At 33.2% G+C, this 18,229-nt stretch overlaps 2 protein-coding genes and 1 long non-coding RNA gene across 3 annotated transcripts; 1 reads left to right on the forward strand and 2 right to left on the reverse strand.

Moving 5' to 3' along the window:
* The first annotated feature begins 4,486 nt into the window (after positions 1 to 4,486).
* LOC136821399 (uncharacterized) lies at positions 4,487 to 6,469 on the forward strand. Its single transcript, XM_067077636.1, has 2 exons — positions 4,487 to 4,540; positions 4,810 to 6,469. The coding sequence occupies exons 1-2, from the start codon at positions 4,510 to 4,512 to the stop codon at positions 5,805 to 5,807; spliced, it is 1,029 nt and encodes a 342-aa protein (XP_066933737.1). The 5' UTR covers positions 4,487 to 4,509; the 3' UTR covers positions 5,808 to 6,469.
* A 2,306-nt stretch (positions 6,470 to 8,775) lies between these two features.
* Positions 8,776 to 9,844, reverse strand: LOC136821396 (uncharacterized). Its single transcript, XR_010848729.1, has 3 exons — positions 9,566 to 9,844; positions 9,192 to 9,291; positions 8,776 to 9,023 (listed from the first exon to the last, which is right to left on the reverse strand). It is a non-coding gene; the product is annotated as an uncharacterized lncRNA (long non-coding RNA).
* A 1,957-nt stretch (positions 9,845 to 11,801) lies between these two features.
* On the reverse strand, positions 11,802 to 12,272 carry LOC136821386 (uncharacterized). Its single transcript, XM_067077623.1, has one exon. It carries the CDS (start codon positions 12,270 to 12,272, stop codon positions 11,802 to 11,804), a length of 471 nt encoding a protein of 156 aa, XP_066933724.1.
* Between the last annotated feature and the right edge of the window lie 5,957 nt (positions 12,273 to 18,229).

Consider the following 18,229-nt stretch of genomic DNA (forward strand, 5'->3'; position numbering starts at 1 on the left):
TTCGGCTAATGCTTCAGATGCATCCGGCCGCGCGGAGCGCGCGCGTATACTACGCGACGCGCGTAGCGCGTAGCATAGGGTTAGGGATTTGCACCAGGGTGGCGAAGCACATCCCTAACCCCTCACCCGGCCGGCGGTGCACACGTGTGGTGGCTTCTTCGGAGTAATGGCGATCATAACAGTTAGCCTAACTCGTCAGTCAGACTTATTTATATATAGTACTAAGACCTTCGTATAAGTAACCCAAAATAACGAATTTCCGGCAGCCGGTTTGGCCTAGTGGATAGGGCATTCGTTCCGGAACCTGTTGGTTCCCGGTTCGAGACCCCCTTTGGTCACTATTCAACTTGAAAAAAATTCTAAGTCCAGCCGGATGCATCTGAAGCTTTAGCCAAATGTGACTACAAAAAATTTTGCTCTTTTGCTACTTTTCTTTGCTTTGGTTTTTATGCTTTGATGAGTTGAATTGGATCATGATTTTTGTACGACTGTCACAAAGAATGGTCGATAGTGAACTTTTCTTAATATTCCTTTCGTTTCTGTATTCGTTTCTTTCGTTTACATTCTGTTCTGTTGGTTTGGAATGAGCTGGAGTGAGAGATGATACAATCTCTTGGCCTTGGAAAAACAGGACATTTTATCAACTTTCACAACAAACTAACTTCAATTTTGCTTGTATATTTACATAAATATGTGACTGTGAATAAATCTGACCATGTTATACCTGAAAAATTACATACTTGCAATATGAAAAAAGTTTGCACCCAACGAATGCTGAATGCCGACAATGCAACAATGGCTAAAAATTTAAACATGGAGCAAAATTGACTGGTTAATGATTGAATTTCCCTTGGTGTTTTTATCTACAACAATGAATTAACTGACAGTTAGTGAAAACTCTTTGCGGTTATAAATTTCAAATTTTAAAGCTGATAACCGGATCCGGAACACCACGGCCCCAATATGAAGAATGTTATGTTATACTTCTTGAAAGGTTTATTGCATTGAATATGGATGTAAATAATTTAAATTCACCTCATATGTACAATTAAAATTTTTCTTGAACTTGGAGATTTTCTCCCCCAACCCCCCCCCCCCCGCGTGCATTTAAAACGTGGAAAACTTTAGTTGTGAATCTAGAGATCTTTTGCCACGTGCGTTTTAAACGTGGAAACTTTTGTCGTGAATTTGGAGATTTTCTTACCGTTAACTGCTCCGTTAACGACTATCTGACAAAACACTCGACAAAACATGGAACGGCAACTTGGCCACCATTTCACCAAACCTTCAAAGTCATTTAATTTGAGTTAATGAACGATGTATTAAAAGAAAACACGATTTGTAGTGAAATACACGCGAGTGTCTAGATCGAAGATGAACAAATTACACTTTTTTTTTTTTATAAGAACAATTTCATAAGAACAATGAGGCTCAAAAATGCCAAAAAATAATTTAACAATTTAAGAACAATCCTGAGCCTGGAGTTGCTGAGTTTTAGGTAAAATAAGGGCCAAATTAATGAAATTAGGGTTCAAACCCAAAAATACCCCCAAATTTGCCCTAAAAATAAGAAAAGGATAAGAACAATTTGAGGCTCGAAGTGCCAAAAAAATAAGAACAGCCGAGCCTCAACAAAAATTTACTGGTTCTTATAAAAAAAAAAGTGTAGGGGCAAGACGATGGAGCGTTTGACGTCACTCGCGCGGCAAGTTACACACTTGTTATTTGGTAATCCCATCGGGCGATAGGCGGTTAGCTAAAAATAAATCATGGAAACTTTTGTGATAAATTTGGAGATTTTCTTACACGTGCATTCAAAATGTGGAAAGCTTTTGTTGTGAACATGACATTTTCTTCCACATGCATTTAAAAAATGAAAAAAACTCAAGTGATTTCCTGGCATTACAATTTATTTTATTTTCTGACATTTTTTTGGAAATTATGATTGTTTCCAAGTATGTGACATTTTTTGCTTTTACAGCATGCTTTTGGAAATCATAAAATGGCTTCTGTTAAGGGAATTATGAATTGTTTCCCTGTTTTGAAAGATTTTTACTTTTTGGCACGTACATTTTTTCAAAAAACTCCAAAAGTTACTTAAAATTTTTACATTTTTTACAATATTTTATAAATGAAAGTATAATGCAAAATATTTCACCTCATTTTGAAAATATATAAAATTTTCTTTGGTTTTCTTACTTTGAAATATTCTCCTTTTTGTCATTCTTTCATTTTAAATATTTGCCCTTTTTGGCTATATAATATTTTTGGAAATCAGCGCTTTAAAATAATAATTATATAGTCAGGTCTTTTGATGAGTTCAACAACACTTTGCTTGGCGGTGCGACGCCGGGTGACGTTTAGTATAATACTATAATCCATTTAAAGTCCACCTAACGAAAATTAAAGTTCCAGCCAATTTGATTACTGCATTGTTGTTCTCAGTCGGGTTCAGCTTGGATATATTTCGTGATCCGTAGCTTTGAACCTACAATCATCTTATGAAACTTTGAAATCTTTTGAGGACATCAATTATCATTTTAACATTTGTAAAGGAAATAATTATCCGCTTCTTTGCGGCTCTTGTTATTAATTGCCCTCAGAATTGATGATTTTCTTGACTCTTTTTGTGCTTAGTTGCCACCCCTGGTTACATTGCAACTCTACCGAAAAAAAATCATCCCAATAGCATATTATAATTTTATTATCGTGCCCAATTGAAAAATTTCGTGTTAATAAAAACCCCCTTAATTAAAGCCACCCATTGTTTCCTTGAAAAATAAAAAAATTCGTGTTAATTTCAGATCGTGCAAAATTCAAGGCCGATGAATACTAGTAGTAGTAATATTCGTGAACAAGCCAAGGATTTTTCTTAGGGGGTTGCGAAATTTTTTTGGCTTGGTTAAGGGAGGGGTTTGAAATGTCTAGGGGGGGGGGGAGGGGGGGTGCGAATGTCTAGGGGGGGGGGGTGCGAAATTTAGAGGCAAAGTTTTATAAGCTGTATTTTTTAGCTTAAGGAATAATTTTTAATCGCATTTATGACGTTCTTAGATTGAAGAGTCTCAGATATAAAAATGAAAATCATAGCATAATTCTACAAGTTCTACTAATTTCGAAATAATCTAAAGAATCTAGTTTGTAGAAATTTCATATACAGTATATGGCCCCCAAAACGGAGGTTGTCATTAAAATGAGGATTCTGACTTGTAGATTTATCAGAATTAAACGATTTTTGTTTATTTTGAAAGAATGATGGTTATATTAAAAAATGAGCATGTTTTTGATGGTTTGAGACAGATTCAAAATAACATATTTGCGTATAAAGGAGATATTTTAACACCAAAATAAACCAGCCGAGGCTGGAAGGTCAGCCAATAGAGCTTAGCTAGATAGCTTTAATAAGTGGGTTAACAGATGTAAGAGATGTACTGAAACAGAGTAGACTAAAAATGTTGAATAATGTACAAAATGTGAAACATTTGATAACTTGATTTAAAATTATTTAAAACAAGCCTGAGAGCTCCTTCAACCCCCCCCCCCCACGAGAAGCTCAAAGTATACTTCTCTTTAGCATTGTAGCAATGTTTCTATGACATCAAACAATTAAGCTATAGTTCATTACTATAAAATAAAAGAGAAACAGTGTAATTAAACTTTTTGTTAATTTCATTCCAGTCAGTTATGATACATTTTTTCTGTTGAATGTAGACAATATCCATATCTGACCAAAGTGTTATATTAGAAATAAATAAGAAAATTGCCAAAACGTCAGAACCAAAATAAAGATATCCATCAAATATACACAGAAACTGTACTTTTTGTTTTACTTGATAAAACTCCAATAACACTTTAAACTAACAAGCTACAAACTTTAAGTCACAAAGCGCAAACTCCAGAAAAACACAATTTGCATCAAAATCTTTGCAAACGTAGTTCATATTTATAACATTTCAACAGGAACTGTATTTTGGTAGACTTGGTCCATTTGTCAGTTGTCTGCAAGGCCAATGAGGTACGTAAAAACTGACTGCTATTCAGTCAAAGCCAAAATTTGGCAAGGTCAGAAAAAAATAATTTGCGTCCAGAACTGTTGAACAAATTGTTTAGTTTTTTAATTAAAAATTTCTTGTTTAGAGAAATTTTTCTTAAAACGATGCGCTTTCTTCTCGTTATTCTCCATTTTCAGTGCTCACTTTTTACCGCCCACCACCTTGAACCGCCCTTTTTCCGCCCGCCCTTCACTCTGCGAAAGTCAATCCTCCGCCGCCCTCCATCCACTCCCATTAAAAGACCACCCTCCTTAACGCCATGGTTATAAAGGTTATGCCGGGCCATAATTAGCATGTGTAAGCCAGGCTTTATTCAACGACAAAATTAAAAAAATGCATTGTAGGTAATAATGTCGTTCTTATGTTATTAAAAAACGATAAAAGTAAACGGGGGGGAGTATTTATCATTAGAAAAGCAAAAGCACAGTTGTACGTATTTCACCTGATCTTCAATCAGAACATGGCTAGTAATAATCCCAGACCAGAACCAGGTAAGATGTAAATCTGCTTCTTCAAGCCAGTTATTCCTCAGTTGCTAAAATATTTGTTGATTAAATTTGGTTTTACGAAAAATAAAAATTTATCCAAATTAATTACATGAAAGAATGGATAGAAAAAGGCTATGAACATCAGAAGGCTTCTTCAAGTTTTGATGTGAATTTAAATATTCTTATAAGAAAATGCTCTTAACTTAACTACTTTTAATAGTGCATTTTTTTTTCTGGGCATTAATCTAAAAACAAGTTTTAATCATTTTTAGAACTTGTGTCGTATGTTCATGACGTTAGCCCTCTCAAGAAAGCTCGAAAAAGCAATATCGATTACTTCAATTTCAAAGCTCAGACAGAAAAAACTGTTCATCAGGGTGTGTCATTCAATAAAGATTTTCGTGATACCATGGTTGAAGCATCGTCAAGTAAATCACCAGTAAAGTTAAAAAACTACAAGTGCAAAGCAAACTATTTTGACAACACTAAAACAGATATCCAATTAGATCGAAAAAGTCATGTGGCGACACTGTCAAGTGCAGAATTCAAACACCAAAAACAATCGAATCCCAACGCAAACATAATGACATGCCAGAAGATACTTGCAGAAGGGTACGATTCAAAGATAGTTTCTGTTGTTGGCTATGTATGTCTTGATAGCTGCTATGCAACCCGTACAAATGATTCTAGTCGCATTGATGTTTACTTTAATGATGATAGTGGTAGTATACCACTCACCATATGGAATCCTGAAGTTCGTGGAGTCATTAATGGTGTTTATGATATCTTTAATCTAGCAGTACGTCAAATTACCATCGCTGGAGGAACTCAACTTATTTTAAGTACAACAGAGAGCACTGTTTTCAAACAATCCAAATCGAATGTACAAAAGAAAGCAGCAGAATACAAGTTGAGCGAAGTCTTGAGTTTTCCAATTGAGTCGTGCTTTAAATCTGGAACAAGCATCAGATGCAACAAAAGCACATGCCGCAAATTATTCAGCATTGATATATCTGGGGCAAAGACAAACCATTATAAATGTCCTTGTGGAAACAGAGTTAAATTTACTGCAAAAAACACTGTAAGATGCTACAAGATAATGTTAGACGATGACAGAGAGGTCACCATTTTTCAAAACCAACTCGATGATTATATCTCAAAGATGGAAATTAATGATTCAGATGATGAAATTGAATCAGCTATGATGGAAGATTCAGTATCAAAATTCGCTGTCAGCCGGAACAATGTTGTTCTGTGCTTCCTAGATTGACTTTAAAACTATTATTCCAACATTTTCTTTTGTTTTTAATTTGCTTCTGAAATGATGCAAATAAGTCTAGCTCCTTTTAGAGTCTAGGTTTTTACATTTTTTGGTTCAATTTCAGATCACTGGAAACCGTTTAAAAAAAACTTTAATAAATTTTTCTTGTACTCTAGTCCAAGACATCAGAAACATTAGCCTGTGCTATCTATCTATATATTTAAGTCACATTAGGCCCAAAGGCCCATTCTCGCTACATTCTGTGCTTTGAAGTTTATCATTCTTGTGTTCTTTTTATAAATGTATAAGTCAATATAACATTTTGCAGACATGCTGGACATGCTGCTTGATGCTGTATTAAAGCTAGGTACGTTATTTTTGTGTCATTTTTAAAGTTTGAGTAAGTTTTTATTAAAATTATATAGTATTAAACACTTTAGCATCTTGGTGTAAGTACTATTTTAATATTTTTTATTCAGGTTTATATTTTGTTGTCTAAGAAGGCCTGGCATTTTGCTGGCACTCTGGAAATCTAGTTTTTTTAGTTTTATTTTGTATATATAGGCCTATATATGAGAACGACATTTTAGCAGGGCATCTGTAACGATTTCTTTTAAACCAAATCTATTCATAATTAGTTATTTTTGTTCAAAAAGATTCTTTGTAGTCAATTAACTTTTCTATTATAGTATGTATGCTCTCCTTGACTTGTAAGAACTAGCAAAAATCCAGCTACCCTACAGTGCCGGGCAGTGGTTTTTTTCAGTGGTCTCATTTTACCCAAACCGGTATAACTTTTAAACTAAACAAGTTCAGGTAAAAAGTTATATCTTTGAAAAGGAACATTTATCTGCTTTTTTCTTAGCCATAACATACCTTAAAGGAAGAAATTTTGGCGGATGGACGAAAATACTAAATTTGGTGGGAATTTAATTTGGCGTTTGCTGAAAATTTATCCTTAAAATGGCGTAAAAACAGCAAAATAATGCAAAAACACCTTAAAAGAGATCATATTTTCAATTCTTCCTTTAAGGTAGCTCATATCAGCGACCTAATAAAATAGATAGACCAGTATCCACAGATATCTGTAAAGCCCGAAGGGCTAGATAGGCAACTTTAAGCTTTCTCCAGCAAAAAAAAGTGAATCAAAAATTTGACTTTTTAAATTTCGTGCCGATGGATAGGATCTAGCATTTTAATTGTTTTCGGAGCGCGAGATCAAAAAAAGTAGGCGGCAAACGCTATTTCACATCTCTTAAACCGGTGAAATTGCATATTTTAGTCACGTGACTTTGGTAGGAAATCCTTTCAAACCTAGGCTTCACTTTTCGATAAAAGCCGCAAATCTAGCCCTTCGGGCTTTACAGATCTGTGCCAGTATCCTATTGAAATGATCCGGGTAAGAATGATAAAAAATGTAATGATTTTTTGCATCACAAAAATGTCATTCCGCGTGCAAAAGCATTTTTTTAAGATTAGCTATTGGTTGATATTGATCACATGACCTAAATTTTATGAATATGTTCTTAATTTCAAGTCAAACTTTTACTCTTAGGTGCCAAATAAACGCCCCCCCCCCCGCTTGTTACCTTTTCGAAAATTTTCCAACCCCCCCCGGACCTTATTAGGACCCCCTAAGGGTCCTAAGAATACAAAATGAATAGAAAACAAAAGATTTCTAAGAGCCATTGGGCTCTTCCAGAAAAAATCCGTTCATGGGGGTGGAGGATGAATTGTCCAGGGGTATTGAAAAAATACCAAAAAATTGCAATGTCCAGGGGGTAAATTCCAATGTCCAGGAGTAATTTTTTGTGTCCACGGGGTTGATTTGATGTTTGTCCAGGGGTATAACCCGTGTCCAGGGGGTTAAAAATCAAAATGTCCAGGGGTAATTCATGAAAAAAATAATATATCCTCCACCCCCCATGAACGGATTTTTTCTGGAAGAGCCCATTGTATGAAGTTCTTGGTCCATCTATTTTATTAAGTCGTTGCTCGTATACTGCATTTTATCTCAGTCAAAGCTTCAAAAGGTTCAACACCAACACAAAATTCTGCACTGTAACTGTCAAAAAGCTTGAAGAAATCTCAAATCCTTATACCTCTTCCTACCCTCTTCCTACAGTCATTTCACCGCCTCCATTTTGAATTTGAACGTTTTTCAAATGATTGCGCACTTGATCCTAACCCTTTGAAACCTATACTTTCCGGAATGGAAATTTATCGCTCTTTTCAAATATCAAATATCAGCCAATATAGTTAGATTATTAGTTGGATAGTTTGTAAAGAAGTTAAATAGCTGCGATGGAAGGAAGGACTAGATGCATAAAGAATCAAGCAAAATTGGAAAACTTAATAGAGCTAGAAAATCACCCGGGGGGTACTAGGGCAAGATGGGTTACGGGGGTGCTCCGCTGGTCAGGGTACCTTTTTTAACCTCCACGAGTCCCAGGTAGGGTCGCAAAAACACCAGAATAGAAAAATCAGTCCCTCGTCCCTCCCTATTTTTGGAAAATTTTGGGAAAAAGTAGGACATTTGAGAAAATTTTGGAATTTCAGTCCCATTCAGGGTCACTTTTTTCGCAAATTTCGAGTCCCACGTAGGGTCCATTTTTCGAACCTCAGCGGAGCACCCCCTCGGTCGACAAGGTACCCCCCGGGGGAAATGACTTTGCCTAAATGTTTCTACAGGTTACTCAAAACTCCTAGTTGTAAGATTGAATAGAAAATTAACACTCCGTATCTAAAGCATTTAAATTCAACTTTTAACATTTTGAAGATAAAGTAAAAATTTAGGGACAAATCACAAAATTTTAGATATGTCCTGTTATAAACTTATACAAAGATTCTATCAAAAATTCAATTGACAGGTCACATAGACTGATCATTTACTTTTACAAATAGAAATAGTTTTTTTTCAAATAATAGTTCATTATATTTATCCCAGCAACATCTTTGCAATAATCAAGCAAAACAAAACAATGCAATACGAAATAATGGTTAATGGACAAGTATAGATAACACTTATGATATCATTTTGATCACTTTCATTCACTGAGCGAAGAAACGTTATGAATTTCAAAATCAGCAACAAATAACTCTATTATGAACAAAATTTGAATGGTCGTCAGTCGTTGGTTTTTCTTTGACGACAATTTGACAATGAACAGCATACCGATTGATTGAAACGAATACAATATGAAACTACTGTTGATCGTATATAATCTAGTAGAGAAAACAAAAAATAAAAATAAAAGCTGATGATATAAACTTTCTAAGTTATTTGGTGAATCGAGACATTCAGCAAATGTAGGCAAATGTGACAGTTTCTTATGTAAGAAAATAGAAAAGCCTTCAGGTTTTTAAATGTTTTGTAAGGTTTAATTAAATTACCTGAATGTACTTTGTAGCATCGACTTTGAGTTCGGAGTAACACAGTGACAATTGTTTACGAGTCATGACAGCCAAATGACAATTGATCGTTGATTGATATCTAAAATAACAGAGTAAAATATAAAATGAAAAGGCACTACAAACCCCGATGTATTTATTTGTATTTTCTTTTCAGAGAAAACGTGTGATAAATTACTTCTTTTCGGAAATTGATAACCACTTCAATAGATTTTATACCAATTGTCTGTAAAAATACCAACCATTGTTAAGAATATACCTATTTGTCAATTTTTTCAAGCAGAGAATCATAAATTGTGACTTTGAAGTATAGTACTCGAGTAGTATTCTCTCAAAATTTATCAAGTCTTACTAACCTCTTGTTTTTGTGACTTTTGTAGCATCTAGAGTTGCTGAATTTGGTGGTGTGAAATCAATGTTTATTCCAAGTTACCAATGAATCAAAATTTTGTTTCTTTACTTTTAGGTTGCCTCATTCTACCAACGCTATTACGTAACAGGAATTAATACTACAACAAAACCATTAACAAATTACCAGCATCATATCATACAAATGCCCATATATTTTCTCCAGCCAAGCATACAATTTTAGTTACAGCAGAACGATTAACACGCAAATAATATTCCAGTCCAGTCCAACAGTCCAGTTTTAGTCCAAGGGTTTTTATTTGTATTGTTCATTTTGTTAATTTTGTAACTCTAAATTTTGTATAAATTGATGAGTTGATTAAAAAATACTATAAAAAGTGTAAAAAGAATTAAAAAAAAAAAAATTAAAAAGTTAATGCATATCATAATTCAATCTTTAACTAAAAAATGCACTATAAATATATAAAGAATGTACAAAATTAATATTCCAATTTGATAAAAAAAAAATCTTAAAATCCACATTTTTAAAATACTGTACATAAAATTATAAAAATTATGTGACTGAGGAAAATGTCTTTTGCAACTAGTATCGTGTCCACTCAAAAGTGACAAGTGACGTTTTAAAGAAATTCATAACCATCCAAAAGATTAAAATTTACAAGAAAGTTTCTTTCCTTTTAAAGGCACTAAAAACCTTATTAAGACAAATTCCTTATTGTCAGTTTTGATTTTTTTTTCTAAGATAGATACGTAAGGGATTCAAAATTCATCAGAATAAGCTGTGATTTATTTATTTATAAATGTACTGAATCGACTTTATAATGAATATTAGAAACTTTACTTTTGAAGAATTTTGTATCCCTTATGTATCCCACCTCCAAACTGTACACCCCCCCATATCAAGCAGTTCAAGCAGTCCAAGCAGTTCAAACAATTTAAGAATCACTCACAATAGTGAAACAAATTCCATCATGGTCGGAGAAATAAATATCCTTTATAAAGCAATTCACTTCTCTCTGGCTAATAAAACTTGTTTTTATATAAACATGGTCCAGAAGGCCACCAGCAAGATGAGTTGGTTCATTCACTATCATTTTGAATGAAGAAAGTATTTCGTTTAGGTCTTGATTTGTTGGATCTAGTGCATCAATATTGAAATCTCCCACAATAATGTCTACATCATCATAACTTGTCAGTTGCAATAGTTCTTCACGAAAAGTGTTTCTTGAAGAATTAGGTGGTCTGTACAAGATTAAAAGGCTAATAGGTTGACTACTAAACGTCTCTTTTTTGAATTTTATCAATGTGTAACCTGCTGCTTTATTACACTCTAAAATTTGAATTGAAGAATTTGTGCAACATGCAGTGTTTTGAAAGCGATTAATTGAATTGTTGTTATACTCAATATTAAAACCATTTAATGTTTGATCAATTCCACTAGTATCACTTGTAGGTGATAGCTGAGTTTCAGTAAGGCATAACAAGTCACTGTTCATTAAATTTTCAGATTTTTTTAGGTCAACAGCATGTTTATTCATCGAGCGAATATTAAGAAGGGAGATATTTAAATGCTTGGGAGAGGTAGAAACAGATGAAAAAGTTTGAACCTTTTGCAAACAACAATTTCTTCTCAAACGTTCATATTCAAGCCCTGCTTCAGTGTTGACTCTGATAGCATTTCTACTATATTCACCAATTAAGAATAGTCCGTTTATGTCAGTTACCCTTGACAAATTAACATACATTTGACCTTCATTGAAATATCTTTGACCAAATAATTCAAAGCTTACGACTGCTGATTGAAGTGTTAGCCCTTGGACTTTGTGACTAGTACATGCATACGATAGTATCAGTGGAAATTGAGTTCTTCTAACCATAGGTGACTTTTGCTTATTTTTTCTAGTCGCAAAGGTAGATTCTGCTCTTTCGATCAAAGTCCAATTGTTTTCTCTACATACACTATCCAAATTGGATCCTTTTTTACCTGCAGTGACATCATCAAGTTTTACATAGAAACCAGATATTTTATTATTGCAATCAAATTTGAATCTCATAACTGTTCCAACTTGTCCATTGACTAATCTATCAGCAATGTCAATATTTTTTGATATCAAAACACGAGCACCTACTTTCATTTCAATAATACGAGCTAGACCACCTGTATCTCTTGCTTTAGCATTTTCAATAAAATTCAAATCACTTCTTGTCAGATTTTTTGGTACCTCATCTTGTGCAGAATAGATGCTTTTCAGTCGGTAATTTTTCAAGCATTTGCAAATTGTATAAATCTACTGGCTTATTTTCTGCATAAATATGAGTTATATTAGCAGGGTAGTCTGGACTGTCTTTTGTAATGAATCTAGATTTTAAAAGTTCTTCTTTTTCTTCATCAAGTTCACCTAAACGTACTTGATTTAATAGATCTACAAAATCTATATCATCTCTCTGTCTCATGACCTCAGTCAATTCTGCCATTTGGAAACTTCTCCATAATTCAAATCCGACAATACTTTGCATAGATGAACAATCAGCTTTGTAAATTGGATCTCTATAAATTGGTGGGAGTTGATACAAATCACCACAAAGTAAGACCGATTTTCCACCAAAAGGTTTATCAGAACTGAATATTTCACGTAACCTTGAATCAATATTTCGAAATAAGCGACTAGGTACCATGGAAATTTCATCTATCATTATAATCTCAACGCAAGCAAGTTTTTTTTGCAAATTTTGTTTTGACATAGCATTCAAGGGAAATAGCTTTTTTGTAGGAATAATCAAACCAGTGTGAATTGTGGTTCCATTGACATTGATCGCTGCTACACCTGTTGGGGCAAGCACAAGAATCCTTTGTTTAGTAGGTTCTCCTCCTCTGTACATTAAAAGTTTAGACAATGAGTGATAAATTGTTGTAAGTAAATGGCTTTTTCCCACGCCTCCGCCACCGGTTAAGAAAATATGGAATGGCTCTACAATTTTAGGATCTTTAGAAGACAGGTTTTTTACAAAATTTCTTCCCATTTGTGTATTACATCAAAAATTTCTCTCTGTTGAGGATTAAGAGATCTTATACGAGTATTTATTTCATTATCAGGAAGCAAAATAGATTCCATTGGTATTGCTGCCCTAAATGGTACTGTGTCTTCATTAGCTTCATCATCTGATTCATCATTATTATTTGCAGTATTACTTTCAAGCTCAGCATTTGTTTCATCATTTTCCTGCTGTTCAAAGTCATTCATATTGAGCGTGATGTCAGTTCTAAACCTTACTAATGCATCATCTACTAAACCAGAATATGGTTGGATCAAAGCTCTGTTCCTTTCAATCATTTCTACAACACCTGGTTCAAATAGTTTCTGTGTGTAAGAATTGTGTTCCTGAGAGAGTAACTCATTTTCATTACGAAAAGGATAATATAACATTAACAGATGATGAGCATAATCTTCGGGGTGCTTGTTTCTATTTGGCTCATGAAGACGGAGTACTAATGGAACTTTACGACATTTTAGTTTATCTCGACTGGACAAGAGTGGAACAATATTTGGGTACCCATTTGTTGGATGATTTGATTCAACTAGATCATCTACAAGTTCATTGGGCTGGCAATCATTTTCTTTATTCTCTACATACATGATACTATAAAACCTCAAAAATTCAGCATAACACATGTTTGAAACAGACACATAAATTCCATTAGCATAGTTGTTGGTTGGTCTATCACAATATCGGTCTAGCATATTCTTTTTGAATATCGAGGTACTATCTTCAGGAAGCTCACTTATTTCATTTTCACTAAGGCACATTCTAAATCTTTTCTCTGGTACATTGGTGTTTGCAAAAGTTACACCTGGAAATACTTTTCTTAGCCATAATTCAGGCATGCTAAGATATACAGCTTCTTGCACCGATACTTCCCGTTTTGAAACATAAGCATGCGCAATAGATTTCATTTGCTGATATTTATCTAAATCGTTTTCGAATGCTTCTTGAACAGCTTGGTTCATAGCATGAGACACTTCATCTTCAGTTTTCGACAGATATGCACACATGTAAGTAACAGCCTTGTAATAATTAAATACAGGCTGAATATCCAGATTTGCTTGCCAAGCTTTCAGACCCTCAGTAAAATAATTGTTTACAAAACACGCATTTGAATCACGCTTCAAATATAGGTGAAAATCATCATCTTCAGATACTGACAGAGCATATTCATAATCATTCTTGGGAATATCTAATTCATTAAGTATTTCATCTATGGTTGGAACAGGACTGAAATTTTCAGCATCTGGGTTAAAAAAATTTCTTTTACTTGGATTAAGATTTTCATTTATATATGTCCTTACTTTACTTAATACTTCTTTTCTCAGTGACAGTATTGTTCGTTTTTGCTCTTGTGGCAATTCTTGTGGCAAAGGCTCTGAAACAATAGTTCTCTCAGAAAAAAATTTGCCGAAATGAAATCTACAAGGCGTATTTTTATATTTACGACAAGTTTTCGAATGACGATGTAATTGATAGGTTTTTACAAGGTTAAACAATTCTGGATCTTCTTGTTGTGATGGTAAACAAACTTTAATTATTTTATCAACAAATTCTACGTATTCAGATTTTGTTTCCGGAGTTAATGTTGGCGCATTCAAAATCCAAAGAAAAGAATGAATATGAGGGCTTCCACGTACTTGAAATTCAACCCGAATAGCATAATAAGTTGTTTTGCCAAGTGGACCATCTAAAACAATTTCTTTAAAAAATACTTCAACTCTATATTGAAAATGCCTTGCTACTAGAACAGGATTGCTATTTAACAAATCACACCTTTCATGATAAGAAAGATTCTCAATAAATTCGTTAGTAACATTTTGACCCTTGAGTTTGTAAATTATGGAGATCAATTCATTCCATCTTAGATCAGCACAGCTTAAAGTCAAAAAGAAAGTTGGTGGCCCTAATTGTTTAACCATTGCCAAAACTTCTTGCTGAAATTTTTTCCAATATGCTGGAGTTCCTTTAACTGTACTCATAAAAGCAAAGGCTTTGTCATTTGCAATAAATTGTTTCACTGTTTCTTTGAAATTTTGACTTAACATTCCCGCATTTAAATTAGAGGCTGCAACTTTTCTCATGGCAACATTTATTTGACTGGTCAAAGAGACTTGTTGAATCACAGAGTTAGCAAAAAATATGTAGTCTGGATCAGAGGCAAATTTTTGAGTATAGTTCAATAATCGTTGGTTAAAGTACTTTGAGGGACTCAATTTAACATTGCGTTGAACGTTGAATCCAAATTTACCTTTGGGAAACAAATGAGGATGGGCAAGCATTTCACAATTTTCATCATTCAAAATAGAAATTGGTTTTTTCCCTTGACCAGGTGCTAATGTTAAAATTTCATTATCTATTTCTGTTTCAGTGGGAGTATGGGACATAAGAGTTGTTTCATTTGCACTTGAGCGAAACACGTCGAGTGGTTTGCTGTCGTCTCAAGTTCTAAAACTGAAGTGTCATTTTGTGTTCTGCTACCCTCATCAGAAATTTCTTCGTTATCATTGCTGGCTGTATTAATGTTAGTAACATCTGTATTATTTCCACCATAGTTTCATCATCAGAAATGTTACTGACATCAATCACTATGTCTTGATAAAGAGGATTGTTATCTTTTAAATAATTTAACATTTGCTGAACAAAATCAGGCCTAATTGCCTCAAAAATTACATGTCCCTTATATTCTAATTTTCTTTTAAGTTTAACTATGACAAGACCATTATCACTAGTTTTTCTTGGCAGGGTATTAGCAATATCTTCTATGTCAATTGGAACATTACAAATTGACCCTTTTAACTTGGGAAACTGACCTTTTGGCATTATTGCAATTTTCTTAAATAAAATTCTACGAGAAATTAAAACCTTTTCAAGTCTGCGAAGAGTACTGAATTCAGTTGGTAGTTCATCAAGGCTTAGTTTGTTTTTAACTGACTGACATGGTAAATTATCTTTTTTGAGCTTATTGTGGCACGTTCTGCAGATATACAGTTTCCCATCGAAAGAAATTACTTCTAAACAATAATCGTCTTCTGGCATGTTGTATTTTTCAGGAGAAAATTTAGCAACTGAACGTCGATATAGACATCTGTGGCAAGAAACGCATATGTAAAAAGGACCTTCATATATAATTTTTTTAAATCTTTTCACTGGGTCATCAGACTGCTTAGCAGATTTTTTTTTTGAGCATTAATTTTTTGCTTCTCTTTTAGAGTGTCCTTATTTCTTTTGTAGTAAACTCTTTTATTTTCACTTATCTTTTCTTTGTTTTTTTCAATATAAGCTTTTTTGTTTTCACATACCTTTTCTTTGTTTTGTTCATTATAAGCTTTTTTGTTTTCACTTATCTTTTCTTTGTTTTGTTCATGATAGGCTTTATTTTTTTCATTTATTTTTTCTTTGTTTTGTTCATGATACGCTTTATTTTTTTCATTTATTTTTTCTTTGTTTTGTTCATTATAGGCTTTATTTTTTTCATTTATCTTTTCTTTGTTTTGTTCATGATACGCTTTATTTTTTTCATTTATTTTTTCTTTGTTTTGCTCATGATAGGCTTTATTTTTTTCATTTATTTTTTCTTTGTTTTGTTCATTATAGGCTTTTTTTTTTTCATTTATTTTTTCTTTGTTTTGTTCATAATAGGCTTGATTGCTTTGCTGACGTGTTTTTTGTCGCTTTCTAGTATTTCCATCAGCACAATTATTTTTACGTTTTTTAGGTGTCGCACTGGAATTTTTCTTTACAAATCGAGAATAACTTAGTTGAAGAATCCTTTTTAGCTCTTCACTTGGTTCATTAATTTGAATAAATTGGATTTGAAAATGTTGAAATTCTTTTTCCCGAAACTCTAAATAAAAAAACTTAACATATTTTTCAAGTTCAAAAATATTATCAAACTTTAAAAGGCACGAAGCTCCATCTCCATTTTCAACTAGTAATCCACGGCTGTCCCGGCTGTGTGAATCAAAGACAAAGAAACATTGGGACCTTTTCATAATAGCTATAGTAAAACCGCCAATAATCATTAAGGTATTAAATTCAGGACTTTGAGTAGTACTCAGTGGAATTTGAAGCATGGGGTAGTCATCAATTAGTTTAGCTTCGCCAGTCTCTAAATTTAAAAAGTCAAGTTCGGTGATAATACCGTTAGTTTCAATAAATCGTGGCATTTCATCGACAGATAAATAATTATTTGTATTCAACAACTTATACAACCTATCACCTTCAATTAAAATTCTATCTAGGTCTGTAGTTTTCCAAATAGAAACACGTCGAAAATGAGACCAGAATATCGCATACAAAGAATTTGCACTACATTGTGTTCCTGCGGTTTGCCCAAATAAATCTATGTTAGCCTGGTTAAAGGAACCTAAAACAGCTTTAGATACTTGATAATTGGTCATGTCTGTAAAATCAATGTACGTAGTAGACCCTTGATCACTTTTGTTTTCTTTAGTTGTTCTTGGACCTGGGTTTAGTTCAATATCACCTGATAATAGAAGGGTATAATTAACTTTGAGAAAAATAAGGTTTGGATCTCCTGAATTAAACGCTGCATTTGGATATTGAAAAAAAATACCATTTTTTGAAAGATGGATAAAATCTAGGTGTGTCTGAAAAAAGGTTGTCTCATACGACTTTGGAATTGCAAAGAAAAGAAGTGCAAAAAGGGCTAAAAATCTGATTGGTTTCAATAGTTTAGTAAAAGCATTATCTGAAAGGTTAGAACCAATTTTAATAGATTTAGAAATACCTTTCACATTTTTCTGAGCTGTTAAAGCAAAACTTCCTATACACACACGATATGCCTCTATAGATATCATATTGCAATTCTGTAAGCTTTAGCAAAAGTAAGGTGAAACGTTTTCAAAAAGTATATGAATATTTGTATATATTTTATCTCACGTGTTTGGTATATAAGAAGGTAGAGGTGTAGGTATTAGGGAAAGGTTTTGTTTGTACAAGGTTTTTATTATATATACGTATATAAGTTTCTAGGTACGGATTTTCCTTCACTGCATGAAATATAAGTCTTTCCAGTTTCTTGTCTTTAAAAACTTAATATTTTCGAACGTAAAATTGCGGAAACATCGAATTTTCCTTACAGTTTTAAGAAAAGATTCTTTTTCTTTAAGTTTTTGAAAAAAGGTTATCTTTAATTATTTCTTGCTTCGAAAAGATGGGTAATTCCTTTTGTCGTTTTTCATTAAAAAGTAAATGTTGCATGTTTCTAGATTGACTATATTTTCTTCGTTTGTATTTTAAGAAAATATAAAGTTTTCTTCTTGAAATTGAAACGAAAAGATTTTTCATGAAAATATCAAATTTTCATGCCGAATTTATCGAAAATACAATCATCAAAAAAGAAAAGGTAATACTTTCGTATTTAAAGAACATTATAATTTCTACGTCGGGATAAAAGTAAGGAGCAGCTTTTCTTGCGCAGCTGATTTGGGAAAGGTATATATTTCAATTTTATGGGAGCAAGATGAGAATGTCTTCTTTAGGAGTGATTTCTTGATTGACAAGATTTTTTTTTTTAGTTAAAAAATCGCATAATGTAAATATTACATGTTTCTAGATTGATTATCTTTTCTTCGTTTGAATTT

The sequence above is a fragment of the Clytia hemisphaerica genome, unplaced genomic scaffold (assembly GCF_902728285.1).
Source record: "Clytia hemisphaerica strain Z4C2 unplaced genomic scaffold, Clytia hemisphaerica genome assembly, whole genome shotgun sequence".
Lineage (NCBI taxonomy): Eukaryota > Metazoa > Cnidaria > Hydrozoa > Leptothecata > Clytiidae > Clytia > Clytia hemisphaerica.

Excerpts from the sequence above, each read along its gene's own strand:
- LOC136821399 (XM_067077636.1), top strand. The coding sequence starts at position 4,510 with ATGGCTAGTAATAATCCCAGACCAGAACCAG. Across the intron at positions 4,541-4,809 it reads TAATCCCAGACCAGAACCAG|AACTTGTGTCGTATGTTCAT; the intron begins GTAAGATGTAAA and ends AATCATTTTTAG.
- LOC136821386 (XM_067077623.1), bottom strand. The coding sequence starts at position 12,272 with ATGATAGATGAAATTTCCATGGTACCTAGTCGCTTATTTCGAAATATT.